Raw genomic sequence first — 15411 nt, 5'->3', positions numbered from 1 at the left:
ACATTTATGTCATTCCACAGCAACAAGACCCCCCCCCTCATTCCTCCTCCTCCTCCAATCTCCCCCCTTTTCCTCCAGTCCTTCCCCTCCTTCACTGTTTCAAATGCAAAATAAACATCAAGCTTTACTCCCGCACCATTTTCAGGCCCATCAGCGCAGAGTTGGAGCAGAGTGCAGCTCAGGGTTCCTCAGAGCCTTAAGCTCACTGGTCCTCCTAACCAGACCCTGTAGCATGCAAGAGTGATTTTAGTTGATTTAAGTCCATTTAACCCAGGTTTGAGGAGCAGAAGGGCAGAGTTAATGCTTTTCAGATTGCCTTTATCTACGGGCTGATCTTATCACATCTCCTCGCTGAGCTCAAAGTGTTTACACTCTGCCCTATTTTGTACGTGTGGTGTTTTTAAAGGGGCTCTTGTCACCCCGTGCCTTTGAATCACCTTGATGGCATTTAGTGCGGGTCCCCCGAAAGTGTCCATGTGCCTGTGTATCTGTTTGCATCCACTCGACACTCTGCTAACATCCTGCTGTCGACTCCCCCGCAGGGAAGGAGAGCTGCTTTGAGAGAGTAATTCAAAGGTTCGGGAGGAAAGTTGTTTACATTGTCGTTGGAGATGGTGTGGAAGAGGAGCAAGGCTCAAAAAAGGTAAGAGGTCTTGGAATAATAGATACTGCATACTGGGGATGGGACAATACATGATTTTACAGTACATTGCAATAAAAAAACAAACAGTAAGTCGATCATGGTGACTTTCCATTATTGGGATCATCTTAAATATCATTGCCAGCAGCACCCAGAGAGACTGCTGGGCAACCAACCATTAAAGAGACTCCCACTTCAAAAACACAAAAGATCTCAAAGGAGCAGTGTGTAAGATTTCGAGGCCCTAAGTGCCAAGTGTGAACTCCTGGTTTTAACCCGGAGTCGAATAATTAGCGGCGGTTTCTTCCTCTCCAAAACAAACAGACCCAGTGATTTAAACTGGTAAAAACACTGAATGACGCAGTTTCATGGTAAAAACACTAGTGGTTTTTGGCGCTGTTTGGCTCATCGTGGAGGGGCTGGTAACTATGATGGCCAATGTGAAAATGCGAAGAGCCATATGTAGAGCCAGTGTTTGGTTTGTCTGTTCTTGGCTACTGTAGAAACATGACTGTGCAATATGGAGGACCTGCTACCTATGTAAATATAAACAGCTGATTTTAAGGTAACAAAAACACGACAAATCTTATTTTCAGGTGATTATACACTAAAGAAAACATACTTATTATATTACACTCCATTTTTGCCAATATACCCCCCTAAATCCTACACACTGGACCTTTAATCATACACTGGCATACTTTATATCAAAAGGTATGATGCCATTTTAAATAGTTGAAAAGCCTGGCTTCTGACTGAAAAGGACGTTCAGTAAAATCATGAATCATATCATGAATCGACCAGGATAATCGTGCCATGAAATGTTCATATAGTCCCATGCCTACACCATACACACTGAGTCCTGGTGCAGAGACAGTGTTTGGACTTGTGATTACTCTCCATGAGGTCAGGAGTTCATTATGAATGCTCACAGAACACAAAACATACCTGCCATAGTTTCCCAAAGAAAGGAATCAGCACTCCAGGTTCCCTCCTCAATGGTCTTACTTTCATTCGTTTATCCTCTTATAGGGCGTCCAAGTACAAGGGAGAAAGTCTGTAGTGTGTAATCAGCGCTCTTCCTCCGCCATCTCAGGTTTACAGAGCAGGGGAGGGGAGAGATGGCATAATTATATATTCCTGCTCGGTACCCTGAGCAGCGTGAATGCTGTGTGTGTAATGCAAGGCAAGCCCTTTCAGGCATGTTGAGGGCACATTGTAAATACAGCACGCATACAGGAGACTTAAATCATTGTTGGTGGAATTGGAATATTTACTGCAACGACAAGCCTCTTGGCACGGGACGGATCAAGAGAGCCGACAGTATCTGTTCAGATTAATCTGACTTTGCCCTTTTTGTTACCTGTCGGCTCTTGCTCCACAATTTGTGTACTCAGCGTTTCTGCCAAGTTTGGATGTAAACCCAACGCCGCATGCAAGCCACACACAGCAAACATATTCATTAGCAAATTAATCAGCGGCCCAAGAGCATATTTCCCTGACAGTCATGGTGAGCCACAGTGTCAGGGTGAAGACGTGGAGTTTCCCTTTGAAAAGCCTCCAGCTCCTTTTTCACCTGTTTCTCAGTAAACAACCAGGAGAAGCGTGAGGACAGATGAAGAGCGATTAGGCGGCGATTAGGAAGAAGTAGCAACCTTTACCCTGGATAAGTGTGTAAAGCAATAGCTCTGTATTATGAAAAGCGAACACACCCTGGGAATATGGTCTTTGAGGGATGATTGTGGAAAAAGATGCAAATATTTTCACTCAGTCTTGAGTTGTCGGAGTATGACATTGATGGAAGGATAAGGCGTTTTTTTTTCCCCCCACGTCTGAGTGGTGAGAGTCCCACGACACGCCATGCGGTAAAAGGTTTCTGTGTCAACATCAGAGAGGACATGAAATAACACAACAATTTCACCCGTCAGGAGGCACACATCAGACGTGACACTGTGAGGAACTACAAAAGCAAATGTCTAAAAGTTCTCTCGGCCCTCATTCCTCCGCCCGAAAAAAATCCCTGAAACAATTCTGCCTTCAGTTATTACCGTCGCCTGGGAGAGAGGGCAGAGATAGCATCTCCAGCTTTTAAACTTAAAAGCAAAGACAATTTACAAAACAAAAAGCAAAGAGCTTTTTAAGGGTCAGTGCAGGCTCTCCTAAGCGGAACATATGCCTGGGAGAGGCCATACCTTTGATAAGGGGAGGGTAATGGGCTCCACACACTGAGGAGCTGAGGACTCTACCTGACAAGCTCCTTTCATTCTCTGCGACTCAGGTTTCTCCCCCGTCCTCTGCTTGGGAACAACAGCTCATTTGCACTGTCCCAAACACACACCAGCAGGCAGGAGGCTCATTCAAAAGACCCTGTGGGGAGTTCATTTCTGTTGAGGTTGAAGACAGCTACTGGATTAGTTTGGCGGTATAAAACTACACATTGGTGCAGAAGAGAAATTAGTTAGAGGTACAGATGTACTATTTGGCTGCACGGACAGATGCACAGGGGAGCAAGAGGAGCAGTTGTGGTGTTACTGATATGATTGCTTTTCCTGGTGAAAGGACCAGACTCACTCCTTTCATTGAATGCATCAGCTGTAGGGTAAAAAATAAAATCGTCTTTGTAGAGCTGCAACTTCATTATTTTGATTGTTAGTAAGAGGTGGGACCAAGACTCAAGTATGTCTCAAGTCTTAACATTCAAGTTTCAAGTCAGGTCAAGACAGGCAAGTCTCAAGTCAAGTCCTGAGTTCAGAACTTTGAGTGTTGAGTCTCAAACAAGTCATAATGGACTCTAAACCAAATATAATACCTTTTTAATAACAGAGTAATAATATATTAAATTTTAAAAAATTGTATTTATTTCTAAAAACAGGTTTTAGCTTTTGTGCGCCAACAAAATTGTCCTTGTTATCCTCTTTTCCAACTGGTGTTCAGTTACGTAACTTTAGTTCTTCATTGTTTTCTCCTGCAACTTCACTGAAGGCTGTCAGATTGGTTCAAACAAAGCGGATCTAAAGTGTAAATCAAGGGAAATTAACTAATTCCTGACACAATTTTTAATTGAGATACATTTTAATATTTGGGTTTTGGGGAAGGTATCAAGTACTTTCAAGTCAAAAGGCTCAAGTGAAGTCACCAGTCATCGGTGTTTAAGTCCAAGTCAAGTTGCAAGTCTTTGGTTTTGTCACGTCGAATCTAAATTCATCAAATTTGTGACGCGAGTACACACCTTGATTGTTGATTCATACGTCAGTTAGTTTCTTGATTAATCAATTAGTAGAAAAGTCAGAAAATGGTAACAAAAAAAAACGTCCTCAAATGTCTTGTTTTGTCCACAACCCAAAAATATTCAGTTTACTGTCATAGAGGAGAGAAGAAACCAGAAAATATTCACATTTTAGAAGCTGGAATTAAAAGATTTTGACTTTTTTTCTTAAGTGTGGGAGTCCTTTTGCAACTTTTTTGACTTTTTTCTTAAATAAATACTCAAACTGATTAATCAAGTATCAGTTTAGTCTGTGATTAATTTAATAGTCAACAACTAATTAATTAATCATTGCAGCTCTACTTGTTAGCACTTCTTGTGAGTGCTAACAAGTAGAGCTGCATGGGCTTGTTTTGTTTTGTCTATATTCTCTTTTCAGTCTACCCTCATTTATGTATTCTATGTCACTATCTTTGGATTTTTGTACCTTCCTTTGCATCACTTAAAAAATTAATATAATTTTAAGAAATAAGATAGGAAGCTTACCCTTATTTTCATTTTTGATGAAGTCGTCGACTAATATTTTTTATAAAAATGTCAGAAAATAGTGACAAAATAGTCACAAGTTTACAGTTTTAAATTGCTTGTTTTATCTGACCAGTTGCCCAAAGTTCAAAGATATTCAGTTTACAATAAAAAAAAATAGAATAAAGCAACAAATCTACACATTTGCGTATTTGAAGCTGGAAAGCGTGAAATTTTTTGCCATTTTTCTTCAATAAATGACTGAAACGGTTCATTTAAATTTTGTAGTTTACCATAATTTCTGTAAGTTGACTTGTTTCAGCAATGAAAATCCTACAGAATTTGTTTGAATAAAACTTAATTAAACAAAATGTGATTTTTTTTTGTTGTTGTTCCTCCCACAGCACAACATGCCCTTCTGGAGGATCTCCAGCCATTCAGACCTCATGGCCCTCCACCACGCTCTAGACCTGGAGTACTTGTAGCACTACACCACCATCGTACACCCTGCTCCGCCTCAGCACACCCTGCAACCTTTCACCTTCGCCCTCCAGCCCCGTCCCACGCTTGCCGCAGAGCCTGCAGCTCAGAAAAGACCCCCCTACGCTGCCTGGCGTCTGTCTTCCACTACACAGGAAGAAAAGAAGAGGAGAATGGAGGAAGAAAAAAAAGGGGCCGAGCGCACGGTTAATGTGCTGACATACGGTCACACTTCGTCTTAACCCTAAACTTTTTTTTTTTTTTTTGTTTTTTTTTTTCCTCTGGAAGCGAAGGAGAGAGGTGAATTTACGGCGCTGCAGCTGCTTGCCCTGGTTACTGTGAATTGGCCGCTTTCTGAAGCTGTCAAAGTGTTTTACGGCCCCCTGTTTGTGCCGGGACTCTGTCAGGGTTCACACCTGTGAGGAGAGCAGAGCTACTGATGGCCTCGCCCACCTCGCCTTGCCTCACCTTGCCACAGAACTCAGCTACAGCAAACCACAGGCCCACGACTACTGGTGGTGACATTTCTCCGTCCCTCTAGCTCTCCACCTCCCGCCTCTTCCTGTTCCTTATCTGTCTACCTACTTTTTAGTCTCTCTTCCGTCATGGGACAGACAGACAAAGCGACTGCTCCTCTGTTAACCGCCGGCCTGGGAGTCCTGTGCTTGTTATTTATGAACGGAGACTTTGTGAGTGGCGCCGTGCCACAGAGAAGGTACCTCGACGACAAAAGACTCGTGCCTTTTACAAAGTACTATTGATTTCCACCACAGCGAGAGGAAGACGTTTAGGGAAGAAACAAAAAAAAATGGGGTTTTCTAATAATTTAAGAAAATTACAAAAAACTTTATTTACAATGCTGAGACAATCGTGTATAGAGGAAATCTTTTTTGTGTGTGTAAGTTTGTAATCACTGGACTATTCCTTCCTATATTCATTTAGGTACGTGCTCTTGAAAGGTGGCAATGCTTTTTCATTGAAGTAAAAGATTAAATAAATAAATAAATAAAAGGCATCCCATCGCACACGTGCTTGTGCGACGCCTGAAAGTGTTGATGTGTTCAAGTTTTGTTCAGTAAACAAATATGTAGATAATGGGATTTTGTGATAAATCGTTTTGTCAAGACCAAAAGCATGGATGTCAAGTGTCAATGACCTTTCATTTGATTCTGTGATGTTTCTCGTCCCTAACAGGAAACTTCAGTCACACCTTTATACAGCTTAACAGGTCTCCTCTACTGCAAGTCCTTTTTAGACTCATGTTTTAAAAGGAAAGACATTTTCTTTTTTTAGTTATTCAGAAAGGTAGCTCAAAACTTGTGTCCTCACGGCATTTCACCAGCTTGCAGCCCCGACCCCAGATAGTTTTTCGGTTTTGGCGTGGAAGTGAGAAACCTTCCTGCCTCTTGAGAGCCATTTTAACAACAAATTTGAAGAATTTAAAGAAAAAAGCAGGCTTGAATAGGTTTTATTATCTTTTATACAAGCGCTATAACAACTCTTGTACAGCGAGCGTAATTTTGTATGATGTAGTGTTTTTATTTCGACTTTGAGAAATACATTCTGTGTCCCTCTTTGAAATGGTTGAAAGTCACGAAGCCCTTTTTTCATGAGGCTTCGACATCTGTGGACGGGGAAAACCGTAATTAACGTTGAGAGAAAAGCCACTAACTTCGAGGGGTTTGTGAACATACAGGACATGTGCTATCGACTGTGAATTTCTTAAACAGAAACCCATTCGTTGTGTTTCTAATTTTTTCCCTCCTTTGCACATGATCACTGTTGGCCTTTACATTTCAATTTGGATCCCTCTCTTCCCCCGAACACACCCATCTTCTCAAAATAACTTCTTCCCCCACACTCTGGGGGTATCTACATATTGCTGCTAGATCAAGGTAATGGTAGGTAACTAGAGGAAATGTTTTATAGATTCATACAGCACGCTTTTTTTTATTATGTTGCAATCATAAATGCAAACTGGAAATACTTTACACTACATGGGCCTCATTGTGAAACGCAAAAGATTGTTGTGTCTGCAAAATATGTGTACAGATGTTTTTGACATTATTATTTGATTGTGTTTAAATTAATAAAAACTGATTTGTGAACTGTTACATGTTGCCCTCTGATTTTTTATTTAAAACTACAACTTAATAGATTATTTAAAATATTATATACAGAACAGTAGCTGCAAAATACAGGTTAACACTGACATTTTTTATTAACTAGTGTCCATTGTGTGTTAATAATACTGGAATAACATCACTGTCTGCCCCCAGAGTCCAGAGACTGACACTGATGTCACAGGCCTCTGCCGCTAATCCTACCAGGAAACAAATAGAAACTGGAGCTGGTGCAAGTCTAGACCAAACAACATCATGCCCCCACATGCTAATGACATCCTTTAGCTGATAAAAATAAAATCCTTCTTCACCTAAATGACGAAAAGGCTTTGTATTTTTGTGGTTGAATTTCTATTGATGAGATATTGTATTGTTCCTGTTAGACAATGCTAGATTTTCTCAGTAGCCTTAACAATGTCAAACATGCGTCACACATTCTTGAGGCTCCAGAAGCCGAGCCAATCCTCAGCCCAATATTCGCAACAGCCCCATCCTTACGTCTGTGCGTAATTAACATATATCCAACCACTCCAAGCCATAGAGAGCTGAGTTAGTTTAAATAACACATGAAAAATATTTATGAGGCTGATTTTATGAGGTGGTCACAGCTAAGACAGTCCAGCGTGTAACACTAGCCCGGACAGGGAAGAAAGTGTCCGGCCTCCAAAACCACGTTGGAGAATTAAGCATGCGTGGAATTTTATTTAGAGTCGCACGGCCCATTTAATATCCAGATCAATTATGTTTTCAGATGGAGTGGGAGTGATGGCCGGGGTGAGGTGCGCACGTCTGCCAGGCTGGACAAAGCAAGTCGGGTTGCTACCGCCGGAATGTGCCGACACAATGACCCCTAATGTGTTTTTTCCACTTCCGAACAGCTGAAAGACTGAGTAGTGTCTGAGGTCCTGCCTGGCTGTGTTTGGAGCAGAGGAGCGCTGCTGCACAGAATAGAGGTCTGTTCTCTTTGATAAGTTTTCCCGATGTTCAGAGACCTGGCAGAGAAACTCAGACACAACCAGACCAGACATTTTGTAAAAGAAAAAGTAGGTGTTGTGGCATGTTGGCCAGCCGCTCTGGCTGCTCGTGCTGAACAGAAGGGAATAAAAATAAGAGCTAGATTGTGTCTGTTTGGCTTGTACCTGACTCGCAATCCTCCGGCAGGACGTTGATTTTGTCTGAGATTTATCGTCCTTTGATGTTGTTGTAGATCCTGTGAACATGTCATGTGCTTGCTTGTGTTGGATAAAGGTGTTCCTGTGCTTTAATCAGGCTTTACAGTAACCGTGTAATTCTCAAGAGGCTTGATCTTCACTGAACTCCCATCAACCCTCTTGTGGAAATAAAGGGGCCATTACCTAGCAGGTCCTCTGTTGGGCATTCCTCTCCAGGACGTCCCAGCAAAGCGCCCGCCCTCCATAAAACTGTACTGCAATAATAAACAACGCCATTGGTGATTTACGACCTTGCCCAGACAGTGATTTCATGCAGATTTCCATAGAGGGGGCCTCTGACGGTGCATCACAATTGAACTAATATTGTATTACATGCATATCAAACTCCCCCCAAAAAACCTGATCTGCCACATCTCTTTTATGAGCAGGAAGCCTATTAATAGGCCTGTGTTCTCCTCTTGGTGGCTAGTGTGTCTCAAGTTAGGGGAATTTGTCTCTGTAGCGAGCAGATGTTCACAGATTGAGACAGGCCCTTCGTCATGTTGCGCCGCTCCATCCAGCTGCAAAGACTTTCTGCTCGGTATAAGAACCAAAAGCACACACTATTAGGTTGTCTCAGTCTGCAGTGCTTTATTCTTGGTTTGGCTGATGCTGTTTGTCTGGAGGCGGCATAGACGAACCCACTGTCACTGATTGCAGCTCCTCCTCCAGTGGTTTTCACATGAAGAAAAAGGCTTCTTGCTCCTCTCCAGAGGCTCAGTTTCGCCCTGGCAGCCAGCGGGAGTGACAAACCTGTTGTCATGCTGTGGCGGGCGGTGGTGCTAAACTAGGCCCTTTGTTTACTGTTTGTTTATTTCTCAGTTACTGGGATTTGACAGGCAGAGTGGGGCAAGGACAGCTGGTAATCAGGAAGCTGTGGATGCCAGGGATCCCAGCCAGGAGTGTCAACTCCGGAGGGGCCAGGCGTCCACACAGCTATGCCTGTCCCACACAGACGAGGCATTCCCAAGTGGGTCTAGGCTTTGACAACGTTAAGCATATATGATGGTGAAGAGTTTGAGTATGATTGGTCTAAAAAAGATTGGGTTTTAATAGACTTGAATTGCGGGTTGGGACTGGTAGAGGTCAGCAGGGGTTAAGGCGGATTTATGCTTGTGCGTCAGCTCTATGCAGAGTCTGTGCACGTGGCCTACACCATTGTGAGCATTTATACTTGTGCGGTGGTGTGTCTGTGTCACTGCAGTTACATCTCCAAAACACTAGTCTGTGGTGGCGTTTCTGTGAAGTGCTGTAAAGTTTAGTTGATTCAAAACACACATTAAACACACATTAATAGAGACAATTTCAAACAGAAGCTTCACTATAACTCGCAGCATTTACAGACAAACACTTGTCTTTATCTGGACACATTTCCCCCACAAATACAACATGCTAATGTTATTAGCACAAGCCTATGGCATTTTACATTGTATAAATTAGCCTAGCTGCTAGCGGACTTTTCCTCTACTCATATGAAGCCAGGGACAACAGCAACATTTAACAAAGGTAAAGTTACAAAATTTGGCTCTATTACAGCTCACAGGGTTCACTGACAAAACAACTGTCTTATGTTAAACACATTTTCCAAACAAATATAACATGCTAACGTTATTAGCACAAGCCTATGGCATTTTACATTGTAGAAATTAGCCTAGCGACAAGCAGAGATTTCCTCTACTCATACAGTATGAAGCCAGGATAAATCAACCACAAGACATAAAATGATATTTTGTGGAGGCTTTATTGTCTTCACAATTTATTGTTTATTATGAAATAAAAGTGAATAAAAGCTTTGTTTCCACTGAGGGAAATGGTTTCAGCTTACAAAAATAGACAGGAGGTCTGCGTCACCGCAATGTGTTGTTGCATTTCTGGGGAGGTGCACGTCAGGCACTGCAAATGATGTGTTACTTTACTATAAGTAGTTGTTGTGTCAAAGCCCATACTGTTCTAATAATGAGATACATTGGTAGGCATTGTCTCTCATCATGCATGTATCCCACACCAGCTCAGCAGTAGTTGCTGCAAGTCTCATAAATCAGATACATGTTGAAATATTGAAATATAACTCTTCTCTCAGCCAGTCATCAACATGCTGTTTTAGTATTTGGTCCCCTGATTGCAGAGTTGTTGTTTTTTATTTCAAACCATTTTCATTGGAAGTTGAAGCAGTGCCTCCCCGCTGCGTGCCTCCTTCAAAAAATAATTACTTGTACAACAACTGCTGCGGCTTAGCAGCCACTGAATTTCATTCACTGAGCAAATTCGGCAACAACTGGCACACGTTCACATAACCTCTCACCACGGCTCATAACCAACATGAGGTCGTAGTGCTGCGTTGCCAGGACTGGACCTGGAGCGATGTTCGCTGTCTGCCCAACCACACCACGGCTCCACCTGCGTCTGTGGTCAAACACACACACTCCCTCATATTTACTGGGCCCACCGCACCACTCGCATTTGAAGGTGAGTGGCAGAGATTTATATGGCAAGCTAAGGCCACCCTACAACTGTGAGTGTGTGTGTAAATGCGCACGTGCATGGCTTCTTAGCTAACTCTGAGCTACCAGGTCCCTGAGGGTTTATTTGGCTGCTGCTGCCCCCTCAGACCTCCCTGTATGCTGTGTGTGTGAGCATGCGCAGCGTGTTTATGTGTGCTCAGAAAGTGTATGTGTGTGTTTGCAAGGACCTCCCTCCAGGGTGTTAATTGGGCTGGCTCTCCCAAGTCGGGTCTCGGACCCGGGCCAAGCTCCCTCTGGTCTGGCAGCAGAAAGAGCCTCTCAGCCAGTTTAATAAACTCGATGTCATCCGGTTAATAAAACAGCCTCGCGTCCCACCTTGGCTTGTTTTTGCTCGATAAGTCACGGGTGATGTTGTTTTTTCTATAAGTAGAAATGAAGGAAAGGTGAACCCTGTTTCATAGGTAGGCTGTGTGTTTCTTTCCTCTTGGTCCTGCTGCTGCTTTATATCCTGAAGTACGACAGCGCAGGTAATTCATTTAATTATTTGTATGCTATGACCACATATATTGGTGTATTTCATTTTTTGAAACTAAGTGTAGTCAAGGAACAAAATGAAATTTGAGAAGAAAAAGACCTTTTGATATTGTGTTAGCATTTTTAGTCTGGGTACCCTGAAGCAAAGGACTGAGGTTTGATTGTGTGTACGTTGTATATTTAGGGGTCAGTTCTTCTAATTAGAAAAATTCAAAGTATTAGCTTGGCACAGGGCCTGTCCTGCCTTATTCATCCTGTGTCTTCATAGCTGACTAGCCTAGCCACAGGTCACCCCACATTCAAGAACCACACAAGTTTTAATCAGAGTTGAAGCGGGAGTGAAGTCACTGGTGTCACCGTGAGGACTGGACGTTTGGAGAGAGCTGACGTTAAGCTAACTGTTGATGGTCAGTAAATCCCTGCAAACCCTGAGCTGGCTGCTTGCTAAACCAGAATGTCTGTTTTCTATTTCTACCCATATTAAATACCACAGATGTGAAGAGTTGTTATTAGGGCTTTGAAGTCCTTAAGATGAACTGTCGGCTGAGTGTTTAAAGTTATGTACAAGTAAGTAACTTATGAATTTTGGCAGCAGAGTGCTGCAGGGAGGACATTTTTTTTGTAGGCCGACGCAGAAGTTAGCGTCAGCCTGGTTCCCTCGTCAAAAAGTCAATGGGATTTTTCCATTGGATTCTGGATTTTGGATTATTGCGTTTATGATACTCACACATTTTGTTCAGCAAAATAATCTTCACAAATTTTAAGCGTTAATGCAATTGCCAGAAGTTAAACACCAATTTTAGGCTATACTACAGTCATATGTCACCACAACAAAACTGTAAAAGCTGTGTCTGCCATGATGACGTTCGGTAGTCTCATTTATGGCGCTTTCGCACTTGCCCTGTTTGGTTCAGTTTGGTTAAGTGCGGTTCAGCCAGCAAACGCACTCTGGTGCACACCAAAATAACCGGACCGAGACCTTCTTGAAGAGGTGGGGTCGATCGGGTTACAAACAAACTCTGATGCGGTTAATTTGTGGTGAGAACGTGTTCCGACCTCAGTCTGAACCAACTGTAGTCACATTATACATTGTTTGGGTTAAACATGAGCATGTTACAGTCCTGAATGAACAATGACACCAAATAGTCCATGATGAGCAGCGCTAAAATCAACCTGCGTAGTTGTCCCTCCATTGTGACATTAGAAAGTGTCACTTTTACCTTGCAAGTGTACTCTTCTTCACCGTTTTGTTTACTTCCTGGATTTTTCCCACATGGAAATTCTGACCAGAAAAGAGCAACTTTCTCTCACAAGACATTTTATCTCGTCTGCTTGTAAATGCTGCCGTGAGAACATGAACCAACTCTAGGCAATTATGCAACTTTCTAACAAAATTAGTCCCTGATTCAGACCAAAGCAAGACAACTCTAGGTCTGAAAGCACCTTTAGTCACTTGCGAGCAACCACCTTTTTTAACACGCATACGCTTCAGTTTCACAAAAGGGGGATATTTACTGACGTATTTTATGTCATAGAACAAAATGTGAAAGTCTCCTGTTAATCACAGACCTTATTTCAGTCATCCAACTGAAAAACCCATTGACTTTGAGACAAGGGAAATGTAGGTGCTAAAATGCTAACTCATTTCAAGGTTTTAGAACTCATTCTTGTACTGCTCTAGTGTGTGTTTATGGACATGACTAACCCATTTATAATCGAGTTTTTGGAGTATGTGTTTATGTGTATGTGTTTAAGTTAAGTAAACATCATATTCCATTTATAAGAAAGTCGAATTTGCAAGCTGGAGCTGTTTGTGGTGCTCACAGTATTAAAAATGTATTATGAAAAAACCAACAGCAGTCTCTTTCAGGTGGTTCCAATGAAAACTGTTCTCAACAGAGAGTCCTGGCAAGCTGTTGTTAAAACTTTAAAAATGGATTTTAAGTCTGTGAGCTGCGCAAACAACATTCCATTTACCTTTGTTGTACTGTGGTGAAAGAACTCTCAAAAATAGGTATCTGAGTCAATAATCGTTTAAACAATTTAAGGACACTCATCTTGTAAATGGAGAGGAGCCACATGGGAGTTATTTTATGGCACATTTCTCTCTCTTGATATCCTCTCCTCAGTCTTTCTTTTTCTTTTGGGCCCACACTGCCCCAGTAGGAATGTTAATGTTTCGTTCCAGTTGGCTGAAATGGTTTCTTTGCTCTGCCTCTGTCTGGGCAGGGGACACAGTGGGGATGGAGGGGCAGCACGGGGGCGAGGAGCCGCTGGGATGGGAGAAAATATTCTATATCCTGGGTGACTCCGCTCTTCTGGGGGATTACAAAGGGTTTAACTGGCGGATGAAGGAGAGCAAAGTGGTAAGTGACATTTCTTGTCTGGGAATATGGCAATCAGCAGCGTGGAGCCACGCCAAGTCTCCTGGCCTGGCCAGAAAATGCTAAAAAGGCTTGGGAGAGTGTAAACAAACGGGGTGCTGGCTAGCAGTGCAGGAGGGGAAAGAAGGGAAGGGAGGGGGGGGGGCGGCGTCCAGGGGGACAGATCTGTTAACCATCAGTGGCTGTGTTTCATCCTGCCGCCCCTCTCCAAACCCTTCAAGGGAGGCTTTGTGTACCTGCTCCGCAGACAGGAGCTGGGAATTTAGGGAACAGGAAACCAAGGCTTTCCCCCCCTTCCCTTCTTCCCCACACCTCAACCATTCCCCTTCCCCTGTGCCCGCAACTGCCCCCCAACACACACACCCCACATTCACCCCCTGCTATGCCCTCTCATGTACGCCACCTCTGCCCTCTGATCGCTCATACATACCTCCACCCTGAATGGGCATGTTGTACAGTATGTCATTCGAAACACACACACACACACACACACACACACACACACACACACAGGTAAAGTTGATAAGAGGACATTGGCTTGTCCCACTGCGCTCCCCCGTCGGCCAACAGCAGTCAGCTCAGGTATAAATGTACAAAGATCGCCATGCATAATCTAAAGGCCTGCATCCTATATTTGCTGAATAAAACGGGGGTGTGAGTATTTAGACCTCGATCCATAATTCATGATTCTCCCTCTGAACCACCAGCCAAGAGAATCAGAGCATTGACAGAGTTCACTATGTTAATTGTTTCAGTTAGTTCATGAGGACTGTTGAGCCACGCAGCCTACGCCAATTCACATCAGCACGTCGCCTACTAGAAGGATATTGTTCCTGACAAAAAGCTGCTAGGCCGATTATTGTTACACCAGAAAGGTTAGCATGGGAGAGTCAGAGAGAGTCCAGGGGAATAATGTATGTATGGATCACGAACCGATTGTCTAATCATAGCTTAGCAACAGTTACTAGGCACAGCAGGTCTGTCAAGCTTTTGATTTCTCCAGGTAGTATCAGACTGTAGAGTTTTTTTCCTCTTTTTTCACCTATCAGTAGCTATTTTGTGGGGTTATGTTAGAAAATAGTCTGGGGAAGTTTACACTCAAGAAAATGGCACAGTGGGGCAGTGGTTAGCATTGTCACCGCACAGCAAGAGTGTTCCTGGTTCAAACCCAGGGTGAGGCATTCGAAACCCAGGGTGGGGGAGCCCTTCTGTGTGGAGTTTGCATGTTCTCCCCGTGTCAGCGTGGGTTTTCTTCGGGTACTCCGGCTTCCTCCCACAGTCCAAAGACATGCAGGTTAATTGGTGACTCTAAATTGTCCGTAGGTGTGAATGTGAGTGTGAATGGTTGTCTGTCTCTATGTGTCAGCCCTGTGATAGTCTGGTAACCTGTCCAGGGTGTACCTGCCTCTTGCCCAATGTCAGCTGGGATAGGCTCCATTTTTTTACAGGTTCAAATTGATTCATGGCAGTTTATGCCTCAGAAAAAAATAATGACAGTTTGAGGATGCTAGAGCCACATCTTAGGAGGCAGAGGACCAACTACTAGGGTCCTATTGGCCCAGAGCAGCGTCTGGCAGTCGGTCTGAGGTATGTTGTTGTATAGGTTAAGCTACTGTATGCTTTTTCTTTTCCTTCCATGTTTTCTTTTAGTGAAATGTTTTGAGTGAACTTGAGTTCCCTCAGGTAAATGGCTACTCAGTGTATGTCTAGGGCTTTTATCATAAAAGATAAGTAGGGAAGGAGTGGTGGTGTGTGCTGCTTTTGTCAACGTTAAAAGGAGTAATAACATTTGTTGTCTTGGTTCGGACTATGGCGCGTCTATGCTGTTGTTCTGCACAACATGACTG

At 43.1% G+C, this 15411-nt stretch overlaps 1 protein-coding gene across 20 annotated transcripts in view; it reads left to right on the top strand.

Annotated features, from left to right (window-relative positions):
- eya1 (EYA transcriptional coactivator and phosphatase 1) overlaps positions 1-6962 on the top strand; it is a 69150-nt gene extending 62188 nt beyond the window's left edge. For all 20 annotated transcript variants that reach the window (XM_050057087.1, XM_050057085.1, XM_050057069.1 and 17 more), the window contains 2 exons: positions 543-643; positions 4775-6962. In XM_050057087.1, the coding sequence (XP_049913044.1) occupies positions 543-643; positions 4775-4855 (182 nt within the window). In that variant the 3' untranslated portion in view covers positions 4856-6962. The remainder of the gene's footprint in view (positions 1-542; positions 644-4774) is intronic.
- Positions 6963-15411: the final 8449 nt, after the last annotated feature.

This window comes from Epinephelus moara, chromosome 11 (assembly GCF_006386435.1).
Source record: "Epinephelus moara isolate mb chromosome 11, YSFRI_EMoa_1.0, whole genome shotgun sequence".
Classification (NCBI taxonomy): domain Eukaryota; kingdom Metazoa; phylum Chordata; class Actinopteri; order Perciformes; family Serranidae; genus Epinephelus; species Epinephelus moara.
Note: the sequence above shows the minus strand (reverse complement) of the source record. Positions and strands in the feature narration are given on the sequence as shown.